This window comes from Saccopteryx leptura, chromosome 2 (genome assembly GCF_036850995.1).
Source record: "Saccopteryx leptura isolate mSacLep1 chromosome 2, mSacLep1_pri_phased_curated, whole genome shotgun sequence".
Taxonomy (NCBI): Eukaryota; Metazoa; Chordata; class Mammalia; order Chiroptera; family Emballonuridae; genus Saccopteryx; species Saccopteryx leptura.
Genome location: NC_089504.1, coordinates 97,742,274 through 97,762,425, shown reverse-complemented (window position 1 = coordinate 97,762,425; position 20,152 = coordinate 97,742,274). Strand labels below are relative to the sequence as shown.

The 20,152-nt window shown below is 48.4% G+C and overlaps 1 protein-coding gene across 2 annotated transcripts in view; it reads left to right on the top strand.

Moving 5' to 3' along the window:
* Positions 1-1,471: 1,471 nt before the first annotated feature.
* The window catches only part of BICD2 (BICD cargo adaptor 2), a 57,724-nt gene continuing 39,043 nt past the window's right edge, over positions 1,472-20,152 (top strand). Inside the window, exon 1 of one of the 2 annotated variants that reach the window (XM_066368381.1) lies at positions 1,472-1,821. In XM_066368381.1, coding sequence (XP_066224478.1) covers positions 1,582-1,821 — 240 coding nt within the window. In that variant the 5' untranslated portion in view covers positions 1,472-1,581. The remainder of the gene's footprint in view (positions 1,822-20,152) is intronic. The other variant, XM_066368379.1, reaches the window with a different exon arrangement.

The following is a 20,152-nucleotide window of genomic DNA, read 5'->3' as shown; positions in this document are numbered from 1 at the left end:
ATACTAATGAATATCTTCTCTAGAATACACAGCTAGTAAGTGGAGAAGGTAATTCGTTTGGACAAGAAACGTCAATGAAACTGGTAGTTTAAACATTTGAGGAGTGACAGGATGTTTGCATAGTCTCAAAGTGTTTTCTCACAAGTAATAATTACAAAGGAAAACCTAGCAGGGATCGGAGTGAGGCAATTGCGTGCTGAGAACGCAGCACCACCTGCCAAAGTGCATTACCTAATTTAACCATGTGTATACATCAGTGTGTACATTTGTTCTGCACCCTCAAGATCAGGGGTCCCAAAACTTTTTACACAGGGGGCCAGTTCACTGTCTCTCAGACTGTTGGAGGGCCGGACTATAAAAAAAACTATGAACAAATCCCTATGCACACTGCACATATCTTAAAGTAAAAAAACAAAATGGGAACAAATACAATATTTAAAATAAAAAACAAGTAAATTTAAATCAAGAAACTGACCAGTATTTCAATGGGAACTATGGGCCTGCTTTTGGCTAATGAGATGGTCAATGTGCTCTTTCATTGACCACCAATGAAAGAGGTGCCCCTTCCGGAAGTGCAGCGGGGGCGGATAAATGGCCTCAGGGGGCCGCATGTGGCCCGCAGGCCGTTGTTTGGGGACCCCTGCTCAAGATCAAGGTCGTAAAGACATAGAGGAAGTCTTCCCGTTGGAGGAACAGTAAGGAGACACCACAGCCACGCGAGGCGTGATGCAAGGCTGGAACTGTGTTCGTGAAGGCGGAGTCTGTGTGGGCTGTCCAGAATTGGAGCACTGGACTGACTGCACATAGAAATGTGCAATTCTTAGGACACACGCTGGGAGCTTGTTCCAATTAGTCGGGACGAAAGCGCCCCTTCTTCTTTCGGTCCTCAGTCAGTATGCTTTTGTCTGCCGCATGTTCCGCAGAACGCGGGTCTGGCCGTCAGACTTCACTAGCAAACTTAAACCGTGCACTTGACCATTTGTCCCACTCCACGGGTGCTCGGCTCAGTCCGCCTGGCCCGTAAGTTAAAACGGTCGGATCTTCGCGCCCCAGACTCTCGGGCGCCCCACGCGTGCCGCGGCGGGTCCGAAGCCAGGTCTCAGCGCGCGCGACACAGGTGCGTCCTCCCCAGCAGCCCTGGATTCAACCCCGAACCTCCAGCCTCGCTGGTCTTAGGCACCGGCACCTAAAAGCACGGTGCTTCCGGCGTCTCTGCGACAGCGGCCTCGCTGGCCAATCCCGGCCAGGGGCGGGCAGGCGCGGGGCATGACGGGCCTTAGAACCGGCGCGCGGGCGGGACTACGGCACCTACAATGTCCCGGGCAGCGGAGCGGAGGCGATGGAATTGGGAGGGGCCACCCGGCGCGGAGCTCCGACCAATCAGGGGCCGGGATGGTGGGCTCGTGCTGCAGGAGCCTGGCAGTCCCAAGGCTGGGACTACGGCACCCACAGTGCCTCGCCCGGCGGGGAGCGCACTGCGGCTGCGCGGCGGCCCGGGCGCCGTCGGGCTGGGCGGTGGCTAAGAGGACGGGAACCGGGTTTAAGCCCGGTGGAAGGGACGTGAGTCGGGCCGCGGCCACCATGTCGGCGCCGTCTGAGGAGGAGGAGTACACGCGGCTGGTGATGGAGGCGCAGCCCGAGTGGCTGCGCGCCGAGGTGAAGCGGCTGTCGCACGAGCTGGCAGAGACCACGCGCGAGAAGATCCAGGCAGCCGAGTACGGGCTGGCGGTGCTGGAGGAGAAACACCAGCTCAAGCTGCAGTTCGAGGAACTCGAGGTGGACTACGAGGCCATCCGCGGCGAGATGGAACAGCTCAAGGAGGTGAGGAGCGCGGGCGGCCGCCGCCATGCCTTCCGGCGTCCCCGCCCTGCCCCCGACCCCTGAGCCGACTCCTCACGCGGGCCGGGCTGGGTCGACCACCTAGCCGGGCAGCCCCAGGGCGCCCAGGGTTGGCGTGCACGGCCGGCTTGCCCGCTCCGGGCAAGGCTGCGGTGGGGCCGCGTCGCCAGCCTGCCTGCTCCTGGTGACAGGCCTCAGGAACGGTGGGTGCTTTTCTCTGCGGTGTTTGGCTTCCTGAGTTGGGGGGTGGGGCGAGGGCGTGGGATGGATGCCGAGGAAAGCCAGACCGGCTTTTGCATCACTTCCAAGCGAATGATTTCTTCCATCTCGCCGTAGCAGCCTTCAGTAGTTTTAGGGTCTTTCAAGAATGTTCTGAGGCAAAGAAAGGGCTGGGACAGGGGCTCGCCTTGCTTGTGGCCCTCGCTGCCGGCTGGGGGCCCCCAGTGTCTCCCCCAAGTCAGCTTTCCGCGCGTACAGCGCATTACTACTATGCGATGTCGTGCTTCTTCCACCCACTTCCTGTCTTAGACGCACTTCCAGGTTCCTGCAGACGGGTGACAAGTTTGTGGGTGTTTGTCACAGAGAGAGCCTTGTGTCTCCTGTGTGTCTCCAGGATGAGGACGTCAGGGTCCCCTGGCAGTCTTTCAGGGAAGTAATTCTTGTTACAGATTTAAACACCAGCCTCTCTCCCAGCCCTGTTGTGGGGAGTGAGGAGGGAGAGGGTACTTTCTGGGTGGAACACCAAGGTTTGGACTCAGGCCCTACCCCTTGATGATGATGTGGCTATGGGCAGGGGCCTTAGCTTCTTCCTCTGCAACATTGGCCACCCAAGAAGTTTGTTCTGAAGGTCTTATATTTGAAAAGGCGGAGCATGGTTTTAGGCGTGTGGCCTGTCAGTTTCTCTGACAGTGTACTCTTTCTCCAGCCAACTCTTCCCTTGTTCTGGTGGGCTCTTTGCCCTTGGTTTTGGGATCCACCATGCTAGTTGCTACCCCACCACCTACCTTCTAACACTCGTGCTCCCAGTGGCCTTGGACAGGTGCCTGGACTGTTCAGAGCCTCCTTGCCTCATTGAGGAGACCAGTCGAGTCCTCTTTTGAAGGTGGGGAGAAAAGAATGAATCCATCCCTGGTACTTAATTAAGTTCATGCCTGGCAGAGAAGGTGCTCATTGTTAGCCATCAGTAAACAACTGACAGGAGGGCTTGGGAAGGCAGGTGGCAGCTCATCTATCTGAAGTCCTAATATCTCTCAACAGGTATTGGGGTCTCCTTTGAGTCAGGCTTGATTGACACTGGATCCACAAGAGGGGCAACGTGTGGCCCCTCCTACAAGAGCCCCATTTTTGTGTGGGGGGAAGCACCCACAGTCTCCCTGGATGGGGCTCAACTCCTCCCCCCCACACACACACACACAGCACTCACAGTCTCCCTTTGTGTTCCCAAGTGTGCATTCGTGACCCTATAAGAAGTGACTAGACCAACCATTGCAGATAGAACTGGTTTCCATTCAGGAACCTTTCATTTGTTAGCACTTTACTCATGTGGATACAAACATTTTGGCCAATGCAAGAATCTTGACCCTTTTAGTGGGTGTGTATGGAGGATGGGTCCCAGGGGAATTTGGAGGAAGGCTTGTCAGACTCCGCAGGTTCCTGCTTGCTTAGTTTGTTGTCAGCTCTTGGCTTCTGCGTGCACTGGGTACATGGCCTTGGACATGTTGCCCCGTGGTTCTGATCTCAGTTTCCTTCATTGTAGGTGGGAAGTCCTCGCTGAAGCTAGAGAAAGGTGGCTCAGTTTCAGTAGATGTCAGGAAGCTTGCACCAGTTCACTCACACTTGAGCCAGTACAGACTCTTGTCAACCTATTAATTTTTGGCTAATTTAATACTGAGAAATACTCTTATTTTAAAATTCAAGATTTAAGTAGACAATACAGGGTGGGGCAAAATTAGATTTACAGTTGTAAGTACATGAAACGATTTATTCTTGTATTATTTATTAATTATTATGTTATTTTCCATATGAACAACTGTAAACCTATTTTTGTCTCGCTCTACGTTTGTTGGGTCCCTTTTTTCTCCTGTAGAGAAGTGAATTATCTTTCTTCTTTTAAAACTTTATTTCTTTAACTAAAGTGGATTTAGTTACTAACAAATTATGCTGCAAATGGAGTTGCCTGTACCTTTCCCAGCATTTGTAGATAATACAATACTATTTTTGAGGGAGGGAAGTTGGCTGGCTGGGCTTAGGCACTGTGTCCTCAGCTGCAGCTTTAAGGGTGTGGGTGTACTGGGGTAGCAGCTTTTGTCTGGTAGGCTCAGGTAGGTATCAGAAGTATGTGGTCCTCATGGGTGGGGATGTGAGGGTTAGAAGGCATGCCTCAGGCCAGGGGCAGGTTCCTGATGCATTTTCAGCCCCATCTCTTGGCTCCCAGCGAGAATGAGAAGACAGGTCTGGAAGCCCTCTCTGCCTACGTGCCACCTCAGGATCTTGAATGTTTGGTGTGCATACATCTTGGGGAAACAGTGGGTACAATTTTGTGAGCTTTGGCACGACACCAGCTAGGCATGGTGCCCAGCACACAGGAAGGGCTTACTTAATGTCTGCTGTCTGGTGTCCTCAGCTCCTTCCCTCCACCTCTCAGGCTTGGGTCCCCTCACTTCTGTTTCTACAGCCACCTTGGCTCTGCTTCTTGGCCTGGTGTGGTCTGGAGCAGCCTCACTGCATCTCCCAGAGCGCAGTCCCAGCCTGCTGCCTGAGGCCTCTAGCCTGGCTCAGCTTTCACTGCCCTTACTGTCTGATGCATCTGAGCTTCCTCTGCCTCAGACTCTGGACTTGCCTGAGCCCCGCTCCTGACACTCTGGTGTCCTCCTGTCCTGCAGGCTCAGTAGAAGGGCTGGGGTAGAGCTGGTGGGAGCAGCAACCCTGTCCCCTCTTCTCCTTTCCTCCCATCCCCCTTGTAATCTCCTCTGCTAGAGAATGGGGAGACTGAGGTAGAGATGTGTGGGAGCAACTAAGTCCTGATCATGCAGCTCAGACAATACAGGAAGGAGTCCTTACCACTAGTTTCCCTGTCCATATGTTTTCACAGAAGTCACAGCCAGGAGTGGTGGTGTGAGCACGCCATGCGGCCTCACCCCTTGTAGATGAACTGCTTCTGCCATAACCTTCCTTTGCTCCACTGACTTCTGCAGTCCCCACACCAGCCCTTGGGTCACTACCTTCTTTTTTTTTTTTTCGTGGCAGAGACAGAGAGTCAGAGAGAAGGACAGATAGGGACAGACAGGAAGGGAGAGAGATGAGAAACATCAATTCTTTGTTGCGGTTCCTTAGTTGTTCATCGATTGCTTTCTCGTATGTGCCTTGACCGTGGGGCTACAGCAGATTGAGTAACTCCTTGCTCGAGCCAGCGACCTTGGGCTCATGCTGGTGAGCCTTGCTCAAACCAGATGAGCCTGCGCTCAAGCTGGTGACCTTGGGGTCTCAAACCTGGGTCCTCCACGTCCCAGTCTGACGTTCTGTCCACTGCGCCACCATCTGGTCAGGTGGGTCACCACCTTCTTATATCCATTGTACAAATGGGGAAACTGAGGCAGACACAGAGAAGATGTGTGTTGCTCAAGGCAGTGAACCCAGGTAGCCTTTTCCCAAAGAACAGGTACCTACTTGGGAATGAAGGGCAATTGGAAGCCTCTGTGTGAGGCCCAGCCTCCTTGAGTGTTTGTTTTGGGGCAGGAAGAGTCCTGATCATGGCTAAAGCCTGTAGAGATTCTTTCTGTTCCTCTGATACCACCCTAGACCTTGGAGCACAAAGTCGTTGGGGGCTGGGAGGTCCTGGGAGTCCTGGGGCCTTTCGGAGCCTGGGCTGGGGGTTGTTTTTCTGCTGTTGGCATGAAGAGGCCTGACTTGGGATAGGAGCTGTGGTCTGGGGAATCCTGGAGGTTCTGAGGTGGCCCTGCTCTCTCCTTGTCAACAGCCAGGAGAGGCGGCTACAAGCGTCCAGAGGCTATGACTCCAGGGCCCACTGTGGCTGGACTGCTGGGCGCTCCCCCTTGTCCCACAGGCAGAGTATGTGTGGGGCAGGGGGTTGTGACTTGATCTTATGGGCTCTTTCACTTTTAAAAGCACCCGAGAGACTGCTGCCACCTGGGCTGTTTCCTTCTGCCAGCCTTGGGGTTAAGCAGCTGTGTACCTCAACATGGCGTGGCCTTGGACTTAAGTCTGGCATGCTGTGACAGAGCTGCTTTCCTACAAGTAGGACAGAAGGGAGACCAGGCCCAGGAGCCTGTGGCCCAAAAGGGGCTTGCCTGGGTAGGCGAGGAGGCCCTGCATGTGCTGTCCAGGGCTGTGGTTTTCACACTTGTTTTAGGGAGGAATTGGACCCTTCCTGGGCCCTCAGCTCTGTTGCCCTGAACAAGCAGCTCTGCCTGTTGGAGTTGGGATGGGTCACTAGAGTGCAGGTGCCTGCATAGGTTGGTGCACCTGGAGCCCACAGTGTGGGGGCGGGGGTGGCTGATGCTCCCTGGGTCTGAGCAGCCACCTTGGAGAAAGCCATGGCCAGGTCAGCACGGGCTCCTGCTGTGCCTCCCCCATCACTTCCTATGAAGGAGATCAGCTTCCCCTCATCAGTTTGGGCAGCCACCCTTAGACCAACTTCTCACGTCAATACACTGGGTGAAAGGCCACTACACACATTGGGGACAAAGATTTGTTTTCTTTTTAGACATTGAGGTGAAGAGGTCCTGACCCTGCTGGCTTTGACAAGTGAGGCCCTCTTGGGTCTTGGGCTCTGTGTTGTCAGTTTTCAGAGTGTGGCTCCTTGAGCCATTTCCCAGTGCAGAGGCCCTCTGGTGTGGCTGCCCAGCTGCTGTCCTGACCTTTAAACCCTGTCGTCCCACTGGGCTCTCCCATAGAGGTAAACTGAGAGATGGGGCTGCAAGGGTGGGATGGGTCTGGGTGATGGCAGCGAGAAGGATTAGGCTACAGCTTCTTCTTACAGTTTAGTATGTTTAAAAATTGTCCATCTTAGAAACATCAGAAAGTGAAAACGAGCAGTGCAGGAATTGTTAAGATGACAAGTGTGGGGAACAATGTGGTGCTTCTACTTGTTGGCTTTTTTTCTTCTGTGTATGTATGTGAGATACATGGATACTATAAAAAGTAAAGAGTGCTCAGAGCTTCTGTGAGAGCTTTCAAAAAGACAGAGTTTGATGTTACTCTGAGTTGAAGAAAAGTGGGTTTCATTCAAGTGGATGAAGACATGGAAGTGTCCATAGGTTTAGAAGGCGCTGTGCACTTTCAGTCTGTTGTGTTGTGTGAAATAATTGTCGTGGTTTTGCATTTCATAGGTTTGCAAGGCAGTTTTCTGCATTGTTTCCCTCATACACTTCCCTCCTTCTACCTTCTATGGGAGAAGTTTTAAGTTTGGGCAGAACAGAGAGTAGTGTGGTCCCTGTGCATCCCATTCTCGGGCAGCACCAGCTCGGCAGCCTTCTGTTTTACCTCATTCCCTCTGAGTACATCACTGTGTTGTACTGAGAAAATACCGTAACTCTTTTTTTATGAAATGAAACCATAGGTGAATTTTCACACCTAATGAAGTTCACAGTGATTCCTTAATGCCATCTCCTGTCCAGTAATCATTTGGATTTCTCGTTTTGGCTCATAAATGTAGCTTTCCGGCTGCTCTGTTAGCATCAAGAGCCAGGCAGGGGGCCTTGCAGAGGGCCTTGTTCCACCGACAGAGCAGTGTGTGCCTGTCCATTGGCCACCCCCTCCTACCTCCCTGCTGGAAACCTAGAGCTGCTCTCCTAGTCCCATTCTGGCCTGGCACCTCACTCTTACTTTTTCTTATCTTTCTTTTTTTAAAAAATTGGCCAGGCCTGACCAGGCGGTGGCGCAGGGGATAGAACGTCGGACTGGGATGCGGAGGACCCAGGTTCGAGACTCTGAGGTCGGCAGCTTGAGTGCGGGCTCATCTGGTTTGAGCAAAAGCTCACCAGCTTGGACTCAAGGCCGCTGGCTTGAGCAAGAGGTTACTCGGTCTGCTGAAGGCCCGTGGTCAAGGCACGTATGAGAAAGCAATCAATGAACAACTAAGGTGTCGCAACACGCAACGAAAAACTAATGATTGATACTTTTCATCTCTCCGTTCCTGTCTGTCTGTCCCTGTCTATCCCTCTCTCTGACTCTCTCTCTGTCTCTGTTAAAAAAAAAAAAAAAATTGGCCAGAATGATGCCTACAGCTGATACATGCCTGGCTCTTGGGTTACTGGGTTGCTGTCACTGTCACCCATCCAGTCATTACATCAGCCTTTATGGCTGCAGCTTGTGCCTCTGGGGCTGGTGGTCACCTGTTGTCACCCGTTGAGTTTGTCCTGACTATGATGCTGAGAGCTGCCCAGCTCTTTCAGAACCAGGAGGGAAACTCTTGTCTTCATTGTCATCTTTGTTCCACAGGTGGGGGTCCTGGGGCTCAAAGAATGAGGGTAATAGTTCAGGCTGTGTGCTAGCAATGCTTGATGTGACCCTGAGTCGTCCTCTCCCTGGGCCTCAGTTTCCTTGGTTTAGGCCCCTGGTTGGCAAACTGTGGCTCGTGAGCCACATGCGCGGCTCTTTGGCCCCTTGAGTGTGGCTCTTCTACAAAATACCACAAATGGGCGCTACCTCAATAAGGACTGTAGCTACCTATATAGCAGAGGTCAGGAACCCATGGCTCGTGAGCCAGATGTGGCTCTTTTTATGGCTGCATCTGGCTCGCAGACTAATCTTTAATAAAAAAAATAACATTAAAAATATAAAACATTCTCACGTATTACAATCCATTCATTTCCTACCACTCATGTTCATGGTTGATGGTGGCTGGAGCCAATCACAGCTGTCCTTTTGGACAACACCAAATTTTTATTGGATAATGCATAACGTACACGGGTCGTTGTGAGGTCAGGAAGTAAACTTCCCTCCTTTTAATCAAGTAGTCAACTAGCTAATTGCAGAAACCCTTTTGACGAAGAAGATGGCTAAAAGAAAAAAAGATGAGGAGGATCGTACTTTTCAGCAGGAATGGACAGAGGAATTTGCCTTTGTGGAGAGAGCAGGTTCTGCAGTGTGTCTAATATGCAATGATAAAATTGCATCAATGAAACAGTCAAATATAAAGCGGCACTTCGACACACGACATACTACATTTGCATAGAAATATCCAGCAGGGGACAGCAGGAAGAAAGCATGTCAAGAGCTACTGTGCAGACTGCAAGCTAGTCAGCAGCAACTCCGTGTTTGGACCCAACAAGGTGACTGGAATTCGGCTAGCTTTGCTGGTGCTTTAGCAATTGTGGGAAACGGAAAGCCATTCACAGATGGAGAGTATGCTAAAACATTCATGCTTGATGTTGCCAATGAACTTTTTTTTTTTTTCAGGCTTATCCTTTTTTTTTTTTTTTTTTTTTTACAGGGACAGAGAGAGAGTCAGAGAGAGGGATAGATAGGGACAGAAGACAGGAATGGAGAGAGATGAGAAGCATCAACCATCCGTTTTTCGTTGGGACTCCTTAGTTGTTCATTGATTGCTTTCTCATATGTGCCTTGACTGCGGCCTTCAGCAGACCGAGTAACCCCTTGCTTGAGCTAGCGACCTTGGGTCCAAGCTGGTGAGCATTTTTTTTTGTTCAAGCCAGATGAGCCCGCGCTCAAGCTGGTGACCTCGGGGTCTTGAACCTGGGTCTTTCCACATCCCAGTCCGACGCTCTATCCACTGCGCCACCAACTTGTCAGGCAGCTAGTGAACTTTCTGATGACTTTTCAAACAAAGACCAAGATAATCAAACCAATAAAAGACATGCCTCTGTTGGCAAGAACTGTTCACGATTGTACCATCATGATGACAAATGAAATTGAGGCAACACAAGTGAAGGACATAAATGTAGCACCATTCTTTTCTCTCGCTTTGGATGAGTCAACAGACGTAAGCCATTTATCCCAGTTCAGCGTGATTGCAAGGTATGTTGTCGGTGACATACTATGTGAGGAAAGTCTTGCTGTTTTGCCTATGAAAGAGACAACAAGAGGGGAGGATTTATCCAGGTCTTTCACTGAGTTTGCTAAAGAAAAAAATCTGATGGATAAACTTATTTCAGTGTGTACTGATGGTGCTCTGTGCATGGTGGGGAAAAACAGAGGATTCGTAGCGCTTCTTCATGAACATGAAAAGAGACCCATCCTAAGTTTTCACTGCATCCTACATCAGGAGGCACTTTGTGCTCAGATGTGTGGCGAGCAGCTTGGTGAGGTGATGTCGCTGGTCATTCGGGTGGTCAACTTTATTGTTGCCCGAGCTTTAAATGATCGCCAGTTTAAAACACTGCTGGATGAAGTTGGGAATAATTATCCTGGTCTGCTTCTGCACAGCAATGTGCGTTGGTTGTCAAGAGGGAAGATGCTCAGCCGTTTCACAGCTTGTCTGAGCGAAATCCAGACTTTTTTTGAAATGAAAAACATCGAGCATCCTGAGTTAGCTAACACTGAGTGGCTCCTGAAGTTCTACTATCTCGTGGACATGACTGAACATCTGAACCAGCTCAATGTGAAAATGCAAGGCATTAGAAATACAGTCTTATCCCTTCAACAAGCAGTGTTTGCATTTGAAAACAAGCTGGAACTCTTCATCGCTGACATTGAAACAGGTTGTTTACTACACTTTGAAAAACTGGGAGAGTTTAAAGATGCATGGACAGCAAGTGACCCTGCTCAACATCTTGATCTCCAGCAGCTAGCGGGCTTCACATCTAATCTCCTGCAGTCATTCAAAGTGCACTTCGGAGAATTTCGTGAGCGCACTCATCTTTTTAAGTTCATCACCCATCCACATGAGTGTGCAGTGGACAGCGCCACCTGAGTTACATCCCCGGTGTCTCTGTCAGAGATTTTGAGCTATAAGCTGCTGACCTGAAGGCCTCAGTCATGTGGGTGAATAAATTCAAGTCACTGAATGAAGATTTGGAAAGACTTGCACGACAGCAAGCAGAGTTGATGAGCAAACACAAGTGGGGAGAAATGAAAAAACTTCAACCTGCGGACCAGCTGATTGTCAAAACTTGGAATGCGTTTCCCGTCACATACCACACACTGCAGCGTGAGTACTGCTGTACTGACAGTGTTTGGCTCTATGTATGCATGTGAGCAGTCTTTCTCACATCTAAAGAACGTTAAGACCAACCTATGATCACGTTTAACTGATGGAAGTCTCAATGCCTGCATGAAGCTTAACCTCACCACGTATCAACCAGACTACAAAGCCATCAACAAAACCATGCAGCACCAGAAGTCACATTAATGGTAGGAAGTACTTTATTCATCAGTGGTTATCAACAGCATAACAACATTATTAAAAAGAATTCAGAGACTTATTGTACTTTAAAATTGTTGGCCTTACATAAAATGCACACATTTACTTGTATTTAGTGTTAAGTATATTGTATGGCTCTCACAGAATTATATTTTAAAATAATGTGGCGTTCATGGCTCTCTCAGCCAAAAAGGTTCCCGACCCCTGCTATATAGTTTAAGTTTAAAACGTTTGGCTTTCAAAAGAAATTTCAGTCATTGTACTGTTGATATTTGGCTCTGTTGACTAATGAGTTTGCTGACCACTGGTTTAGGCCAGTGCATCCCTGAAGCCCTGGCACTGGACTATCTTTTCCTCAGCGATGGCCCCATTCTTCAGATTCCTGTGGCTTGCTGCCTGGGATTGCCTGGGTGCTTTCCTCCTTCCTTTCCTCCTCATACCCCATCCTGCACATGCTGCATAGGTCCAGGTTTTTCCACCAGCCTAGTCAGTCACTGGGTGCTGTAAACTGTGACCTGGTGTGGTCAGAGAGAACACTGGCCTTTGGAAGGGGGTGCACTAGGAAGGCTGTCTACAGTCTTGAACTCAAAGCCTTGCCTGCCATCATCATGTCACCTGGTGCAGATGCTGGGATTGCAGATGTTCTCCCCAATCCGAGAAGGCAGCCTCAGGACAGACTCCTGCAGCAGTCTCTGAGCAAGTCTGCATTCTCACCAGCACCTGTGGAGTGGACTTTGTCATCGTGGCCAGTGCACTGGGGGGGTTGATTCATTTCTTCTTCCGGGAAGCAGTCAATTCTGCTATAACACTTGTTTTGAAAGTACAAATTTGTTCCAGAGTGGCTGATATTTGTGGGAACAATGTGAGCATAATAAGATTTTAGCGTCTGCTCATGTGCGATTTTTGTCCTCAGAACACAGCAGGTGAACACAGACCTGGCACTGAATGACCGCCCATCCGTATCTTGTATCTGGTGCATCTCCATTGCTTTCAGAAGGCCCGCTTCCCACCAGAGACACCTCGCCCACTCGCACACCTCGAGGCCTTGTCAGGATAAAGGACTATGTGTGTTGTGGCATTTATGTCTTAGCACATGTAACGTGGTGCTGCCTTTTTTTAGCTACTTTTTAAAATTAAGCTGCTTTAGAAAAGTTTTAGACTTACAGAAAACTTGTGAAGCTGATAGAGTTCCTGCACACCCAGCATTCTCTCCTCCCACTGACTTCTACATTAGTGCAGCACATTGTTGCAGTTGCTTAGCAAGCATCCATGTGTCTTTATTAACTAAAGTTCATACTTCATTTAGGTTTTCTTAATTTTCATCTGCTGTTTTTCTTCTGCTCCAGGACCCGATCCATGACCCCACATGACAGTTGTCACATCTCAGGTTCTTGGCTATAATAGTTTCTCCAACTTTCATTGTTTTTGGTAACTTAGTTTTAAGAAGTAGTAATCAGGTATTTTGTTGAATGTCCCTCATTTGGGTGTTGTTCATTATTTTTATAGTGATTGGAATAGGGTTATGGGTTTTTGGGAGGAAGCTACAGAGGTGTAGTGCCATTCTCCTCACATCCTGTCAGGGGTCACTGACTTTCCCTGTTGATACTGACCTTACTCCTCTGGCTTAGTTGTGTGTAAGCATCTGTGTTACAAAGGTGCTCTGCCCCTTTCCACACAAGTGGGCCCCGCCTAAGGATCATGCTCTGTTCCTTGAGGGGGAGCATCTACCTATATTACTTGGAGTTTTTCTGCATGGGTGAGTTGTCTCTTCTCGTTTATTCATTCATTCATTCACTCATTCATTCATTCAACCATCCATTCATTTCTGTTGGTATGGACTCATGGATGTTTGTTTTATATTTGGGTTAAGATCCAATACTGCTTTATTTTGTTGCTCTACTTCCAGATTTGATCCCTGACAGCTCTTTCTTTTGGCTCCTATGCCCCTTTGAGATACTTGTGGTTTTTTCCCCCTCCCTCTTTTTCTTTTCTTTAAATTTTTTTTTTTTAATTTTAGCAGGAGAGGAAAAGAGAGAGAGAGACGGGAACATTGATCTGTTCCTGTATGTGCCCTGACTGGGGATCGAAGCAGCAGCCTCTGTGCTTCAGGACAATGCTCTAACCAACTGAGCTCTCCTCCTTTCATAGCACCTCCTTACTTTCTAGCTCAACAAAATGCTCCAGGATCATTCTTTACATACCAGAACACACTCCTGGAATCAACTCCAAGGAGCCCTGGCGTGTCACTGCTTCTAGGCCCTCTCAGCTGACAGAGCCAGGGGATAGACGTGTATACTCTGGTCCATGTATACACACACATCTATGAACACTTCTCACTGTAGCCACCTGTATGTATATGAAGCTGAACATGAGTTCATGCTGATGTCTCCAGTATGATCCATCACCCTGTGGATCATCTCCACGGCCTCCCCTTGTTTATATGTCATATCCCTCTAGCAGTGAGATACCTGGATCTCCTAGTGGCCACAGCTACCCAACCATTCTGTTTCAGCACACATCACGGTAGTCACAGCTATTGACTTGAACACCCCGGGGGAACAATTTATCAACTAGAGCAGGGGTAGTCAACCTTTTTATACCTACCGCCACTTTTGTGTCTGTTAGTAGTAAAATTTTCTAACCGCTCATTGGTTCCACAGTAATGGTGACTTATAAAGTAGGGAAGTAACTTTACTTTATAAAATTTATAAAGCAGAGTTACAGCAAGTTAAAGCATATAATAATAATTACTTACCAACTACTTTATGTCGGATTTTCACTAAGTTTGGCAGAATAAATCTTTATAAAACGACTTACTATAGTTAAATGTATCTTTTTATTTATACTTTGGTTGCTCCGCTACCGCCCTCTATGAAAGCTGGAACACCCACTAGTGGGCAGTAGGGACCAGGTTGACTACCACTGAACTAGAGTCTTATGTGCAGTTCCTTTTGTCTTAGTCTTATATACTCTGCTTATTTCCAAATAAGTTACTTACTTAAGCAAAGCATTTTATTCCCCATTCCTTTTAGTAAGGTGGTTTTATCCATATGTAATACAGTTAGATTGTTTTACCATATTCAACATTTCATCCTGGGATTCACTGACCTCCTAAGTGACTTAAAATTTGCATAAATTAGGGTTCACATTTTGGGCTATAAAGTTACCTGAGTTTTGATAAATGCAATGTCATTTATCTACCATTAAAGTATTATACAGAATTATTTCACTACCTTACAAAATAATCTCCTGTGCTTCACTTATTCAACACCCTCCCTCCATAAACCCCTTTTCCATGGTTTTGCTGTTTCCCGAATAGCACATAATTAGAATTATACAGTATGTAGTCTTTTCAGACTAACTTATTTCAGTTAGCAATATCCATCTTATCTATCTATCTATCTATAATGTATATGTTTTTTTATTTTTATTTTTTTAATAAAGAGAGACAGACAGGAAGGAAGAGAGATGAGAAGCATTAGCTCATAGTTGTGTTACTTTAGTTGTTCATTGATTGCTTCTCACATGTGCCTTGACCAGGGGCTCAAGCCAAACCAGCGACCTTGGGCTCAAGCCAGCGATCAAATGATCCGTGCTCAAGCTGAATGAGCCTGCGCTCAGGCTGGAGACTTTGGGGTTTTGAACCTAGGACCTCAGCATCCCAGGTTGACGCTCTATTCATTGCGTCACCACCAGTCAGGCTTGTTATGTGATTTGATAGCTTTCTTTTTTAAATCACAGAATAATATCTTGTACCACAGTTTGTTTATCTAGCATCTTGGTTGCTTCCAGTTTGGAGCATTATTAAGAAAGTTGCTGTAAATATCTATGTGCAAGTATTTTTTTTTTTTTTTTTTTTTTTGTATTTTTCTGAAGCTGGAAACAGGGATAGACAGTCAGACAGACTCCCGCATGCGCCCGACTGGGATCCACCCGGCAAGCCCACCAGGGGGTGATGCTCTGCCCCTCTGGGGCGTCTTTGTCTTTGACCAGAGCCACTCTAGCGCCTGGGGCAGAGGCCAAGGAGCCATCCCCAGTGCCCTGGCCATCTTTGCTCCAATGGAGCCTCGCTGTGGGAGGGGAAGAGAGAGACAGAGAGGAAGGAGAGGGGGAGGGGTGGAGAAGCAGATGGGCGCTTCTCCTGTGTGCCTTGGCTGGGAATCGAACCCGGGACTTCTGCACGCCAGGCTGACGCTCTACCACTGAGCCAACCGGCCAGGGCTGTGTGCAAGTATTTTTTAGGATATAATTTTTCAACCCATTTGTATAAATACCAAAGAGCATGATTGCTGGATTATAGGGTAAGAGTATGTTTGGTTTTGTATGAAACTGCCAAACTATTTCTTCCAAAGTAGCTGTACCATTTTATGTTCCCAGCAGCAGTAAATGAGACTTCTTTTGCTCCATAAGCTTTTGCTCACCAGCATTTGGTGTTGTCATTGTTTTGGGTTTTAGCTATTTTAGTAGGTATGTAGTGGTATTTTATTGTAGTTTTAAGTTGCAGTTCCCTGATGATACAGGATGTTGAGTTTCTTTTTATACGTTTATTTGTCATCTATATACCTTCTTTGGTGAAGTGTCTGTTCTAATCTTTTGCTAATTTTAAAATTGAGTTGGTTGTTTTCTTGTTGAGTTTTAAGAGGTAACTACTGTACTTTGGATTCACATTTTACTTTACAAATAATTTCTTGATTTGTCTTTTCTTTCTCTTAACAATGTCTTTCACAAAGCAGAATTTTTAATTTAATACCACTGTGCAGGCCCTGGACAGGTGGCTCAGTGGATAAAGCAGTATCCCAGCACACTGAGGTTGCTGGTTCAATCCCTGGAATGAGAATGAGTGCACAGCTAAATGAAACAACTAAGTGTAACAATGAGTTGATACTTCCGCCCTCCCATCATTGGAAAAAAAAATATCATTGTGCAGATCATGCTTCTGGTGTTAAGATTTTTATCACCAAACCCAAGATCACATAGATTCTTTTCCTATGTCTTTACCTTATTTTTAAAATGTTTAGTTATTGATTGAATTTAGAGAGAGAGGAAGGGATTGACAGAGACATTGGTTTGTTGTTCCACTTATTTATGCATTCATTGGTTGATTCTTGTATGTGCCCAACTGGGGATTGAAACTGCAATCTTGGCATATTGGGATGACGCTCCAACCACCTGAGCCACCTGGCCAAGGCCTCTTTTCTTATGTTTTTATTTAGAAGTTTTATAGTTTTTCATTTTATATTTAGATCTATGGTTCAAGTAATTTTTGTGAAAGGTTTAAGGTCCAGATTCTTTTTTTTGCTTGTGGATGTCTAGTACCATTTATTGCAGAGACTATACTTTATCTATGAAATTGCTTTAGTGCATTTGTCAACGATTGGTTGGTTGTATGTGTGTGGGTCTGCTCCTGGCCCTTTGATCCCATTTTTTGTCCCATAGACCAGTGGTCCCCAACCTTTTTTGGGCCACGGACCGGTGTAATGTCAGAAAATATTTTCACGGACTGGCCTTTAGGGTGGGATGGATAAATGCACAAAATAAAATTATGCGACTGGCGTAAAAACTGTGGTATTTTAAAATATAATTGTCGAACTTACAAGACAAGCATCAAGAGTGAGTCTTAGATGGATGTAACAGAGGGAATCTGGTCATTTAAAAAAAATAAAACATCGTTCAGACTTAAATATAAATAAAACGGAAATAATGTAAGTTATTTATTCTTTCTCTGTGGACTGGTACCAAATGGCCCACGGACCGGTACCGGTCCATGGCCTGGGGGTTGGGAACCACTGCCATAGACCTATGCAGTTGTCCTTTTGCCAATATCCTATTGTCTTGCTTGTGTTACTGGTTTTATTAGGTTTCTTATTTCTGTGTCTCTGATGAATTTGTGTGACTGCACACCTGACTGAGTTCTGTGGCCCCGGTCTTCTGTCCTGGACTGCGGGTTTGGTCTTGGTCACCATCAACTGATGATAGCCTTTTTTTTTTAATCTTGAGAAAAAGGAGTAGAATGTACATGGCTGGGTAGCTCAGTTGCTTAGGGTATCATCTTGATATGCCAGGGTTGTAGGTTAAATCCCCGGTCAGGGCACATGAAAGAATCAACCAATGAATGCATAAATAAGTGAAACAACAAATCAATGTCTCTCTTTCTGGTTCTCACTCTCTCATCTTTCTCCCTTCCTCTCTAAAAAAAGAAAAAAGAAAAACCACTAGTATGGTAGGTCAGATTCTCAGTAGAGAACAAGTGTGAGGCTTCTTGCCTTCTCGATCTGTTAAGGTGGTCCATGGGACTGCCCATTTTGCTCAGCTCAGCAGGGTTGACTTTACTCCTACATTTAAGTAAGCATGCTGCTTAACTTACTACCCTGTGTGTCTGACCTTGGTGGCAATTAGGGGAAGGGTATGGTGGCAGCTACTGGTCAGACCTGAGATTGAGTCCCTCTAGGAGTCTAGGGTGTCCACTTGTTGCTTGCCCCATGGGTAGGTCTCGTCAAAAGTGTAACCAGTGCCCCCTGTTTGGGTTAAGTTGCTGCTGATGTCATTTCAGGTTTCCACCACCCTCCACGAGCACCTTTCCAGGTCTGGCCCTTTTTTGGTAGTAAGGCTGGATTCCACCCAGAGATGCCAGCCCAGCCTCTACCCCCTCCTGCTCCTCCTCTTCACCAGCTTCAGGCCAGCGCTGCAGGACCCCACTGTTGGATGTGCATTTGGTTCAGGTGGTGCCCTGCCTTTTCCCTTCTGCACTCTTGGCATCAGTGTCTCACCTCCACTGTGGCATGCCCCAGTGTAGGCTGCAGTCCGCAGTCAGGAACACCTCCCTGTTTTCAGGATCCAAATGGCGCATTGAGGCTCAGAGAGGGAGCACGCCTGGGCCAGTCATGAAGGGTGGTGGGTCAGTTCCTGAAATCACACCTTTTTTGGCTGTGATCTGCATGGTGGCTCTGTCAGCATCAGCATGGAGCAAAGTTGGTGCTGTGTGATTGGGCTGTGAAATTGCCCCAGATAGTCTCTATTGATGGTGTCCAGGATGAATCAAGAGTGGTGGGCCCTGGGCCCTCATGCCCACACTGTGGTGGAGTGGGTCATGTGAGCACATGTGCCTGTGTCACACAGGGCACAGGAAGGATCCTGCAGGCCTTGCCCTCCCGGGTGACAACATCCAGGTGTTCTGGTGGAGGGTTGTGGTTGGGAGTCTAGATAACTGGCATAGCTTAGGATGCTGGTGGTCCCTCCCTAAACCTCAGTTTCTCACCTCTTTTCATGGTCAGTGTCCTCATTTCCTCAAAGTGTAGGAGACCATCATGTTAGGTGATACTTAATTACCTGGGGCACCTGGGACTGACCCTGCTAGGGTTTCTGTGACGAAATGCCAAATGTGGGGCACACTCAGCCCTTGAGACCCAGCAGCTATTGACAGTCCCGTCCTCCTAGAGCCCCTTGAGCACATCTGAGCATTGGATCATCATCTGCCACACCTGCCTCTCCATGGGCTCCACCTATCCTGAACCCTGGGTCCTTGAAGGGACATGGCCTGAATTAGAGTCTCTGAGCAGTTGCTAACCTCGAGCTTGCTGGGTGTCCCTTCCTAAAATGGGCTAATAACTTGAGGAAATGTACTGACATTGTAGATGAAGTCAGAAAACTCGGACACACAACTCGGCTGCTCTCCTGGTGTTTCCAGCCCAGCACAATCCCTGCTACCCTACCCTAGCCATCCTCTGGGGCCTGGGACAAATAGAAGTTGACAGCTGCCCCTCCGCCCTGACTGCGGGCCATTGAATGGAGGTTTGTGTCAGGCAGCCAGTGCTGTGGGAGATGGTGTTTCGTTCTCAAGCCCCAGGATGGGCGCAAGAGCCAGAGTCTGTGGAGACCGCCACCCACCACAGGGCTCAGCTGGCCAGAAGCCTGTCTGCTCACACCAAGGCAATCAGGGTGTAATCGTCTCTAAATAGCACCCAATTCTGGCTAAATCCCTCCTGCCCAAGAGTGGATGCCAGTTTTCTAAAAGCAGCTTAGTGTTTGGATGCTGTCCAGCGCAGCTGGGGTGAGCAGTAGGTTATGGGACAGACACGGGCAGATGGGACAGATATGGTGGGGGTGTGGGTGACAGCCACTACAGCCCATTCTTCGATCCTCACCACCAGTGTGTAGATGTTCCGAGGGGAAACTGAGGCTGGAAACTGCATAGTGGGAAGGGTGGGCCAGTGAAGAGGACAGATGTCACACACATGACCCTTTGAGACAGATGGGCGTGGGCCCTTGGCACATTGGTCTGATGGATGCGAGCTGTTTGCTAGGCAGGGTGTGTGAGGTGTGCCCAAAGTCTCCGCCCTGCCAGGTGTAGCTGTTGGGGTCCAGTTCTACCCCACACCTACTTTTTCTCCAGGACACCCCAGCTCTGGGAACAGGGAGAGTGGTTTTTGGGGTGAGAAGCCCTGTGGTGCCAATCAGGCAAATCATCTGACCTCATGCATTACCTGGGGCACCTGGGACTGACCCAGTCTATGTGCTATTGGGAGGGCCTGCCTCTGTGTTTGTGTTTCCCTGCTAAGTCAGGGCCGCTAGCTGCCCTGGGTTGGGCCCAGAGAGAGCTCCTCTCTGAAGGTGTGTGCAAGCTGAGGGTAGAGCCAGGGATGGGGCTGGGAGCCCTTCTGCCTCTGAGTCACTGCTGGCTACAGGGAGCAGTAAAGAGGATACACCTGCAGCGCCTCTCCTTCAGAACCTGCAGCCCTCCAGCCGCTCAACAAACCTGGGGAGATGACTAGTCCATTCACGGGACCTGTTTTCCCATCCATTCCCTTGTGTCAGCATTTCACACCCCTGTAGTGTTCCCATGTCTTCCCTGTTCACCAGTTCGTCTACCCACACCTGTCACTTGCCAGGTGTGGACTTGCAGCTCCAGCCAGCACCCCATTGAGGAGGTACAGACTTGGTGCCAGGCGTGGGGTATCCGGGCACATCTGTGCT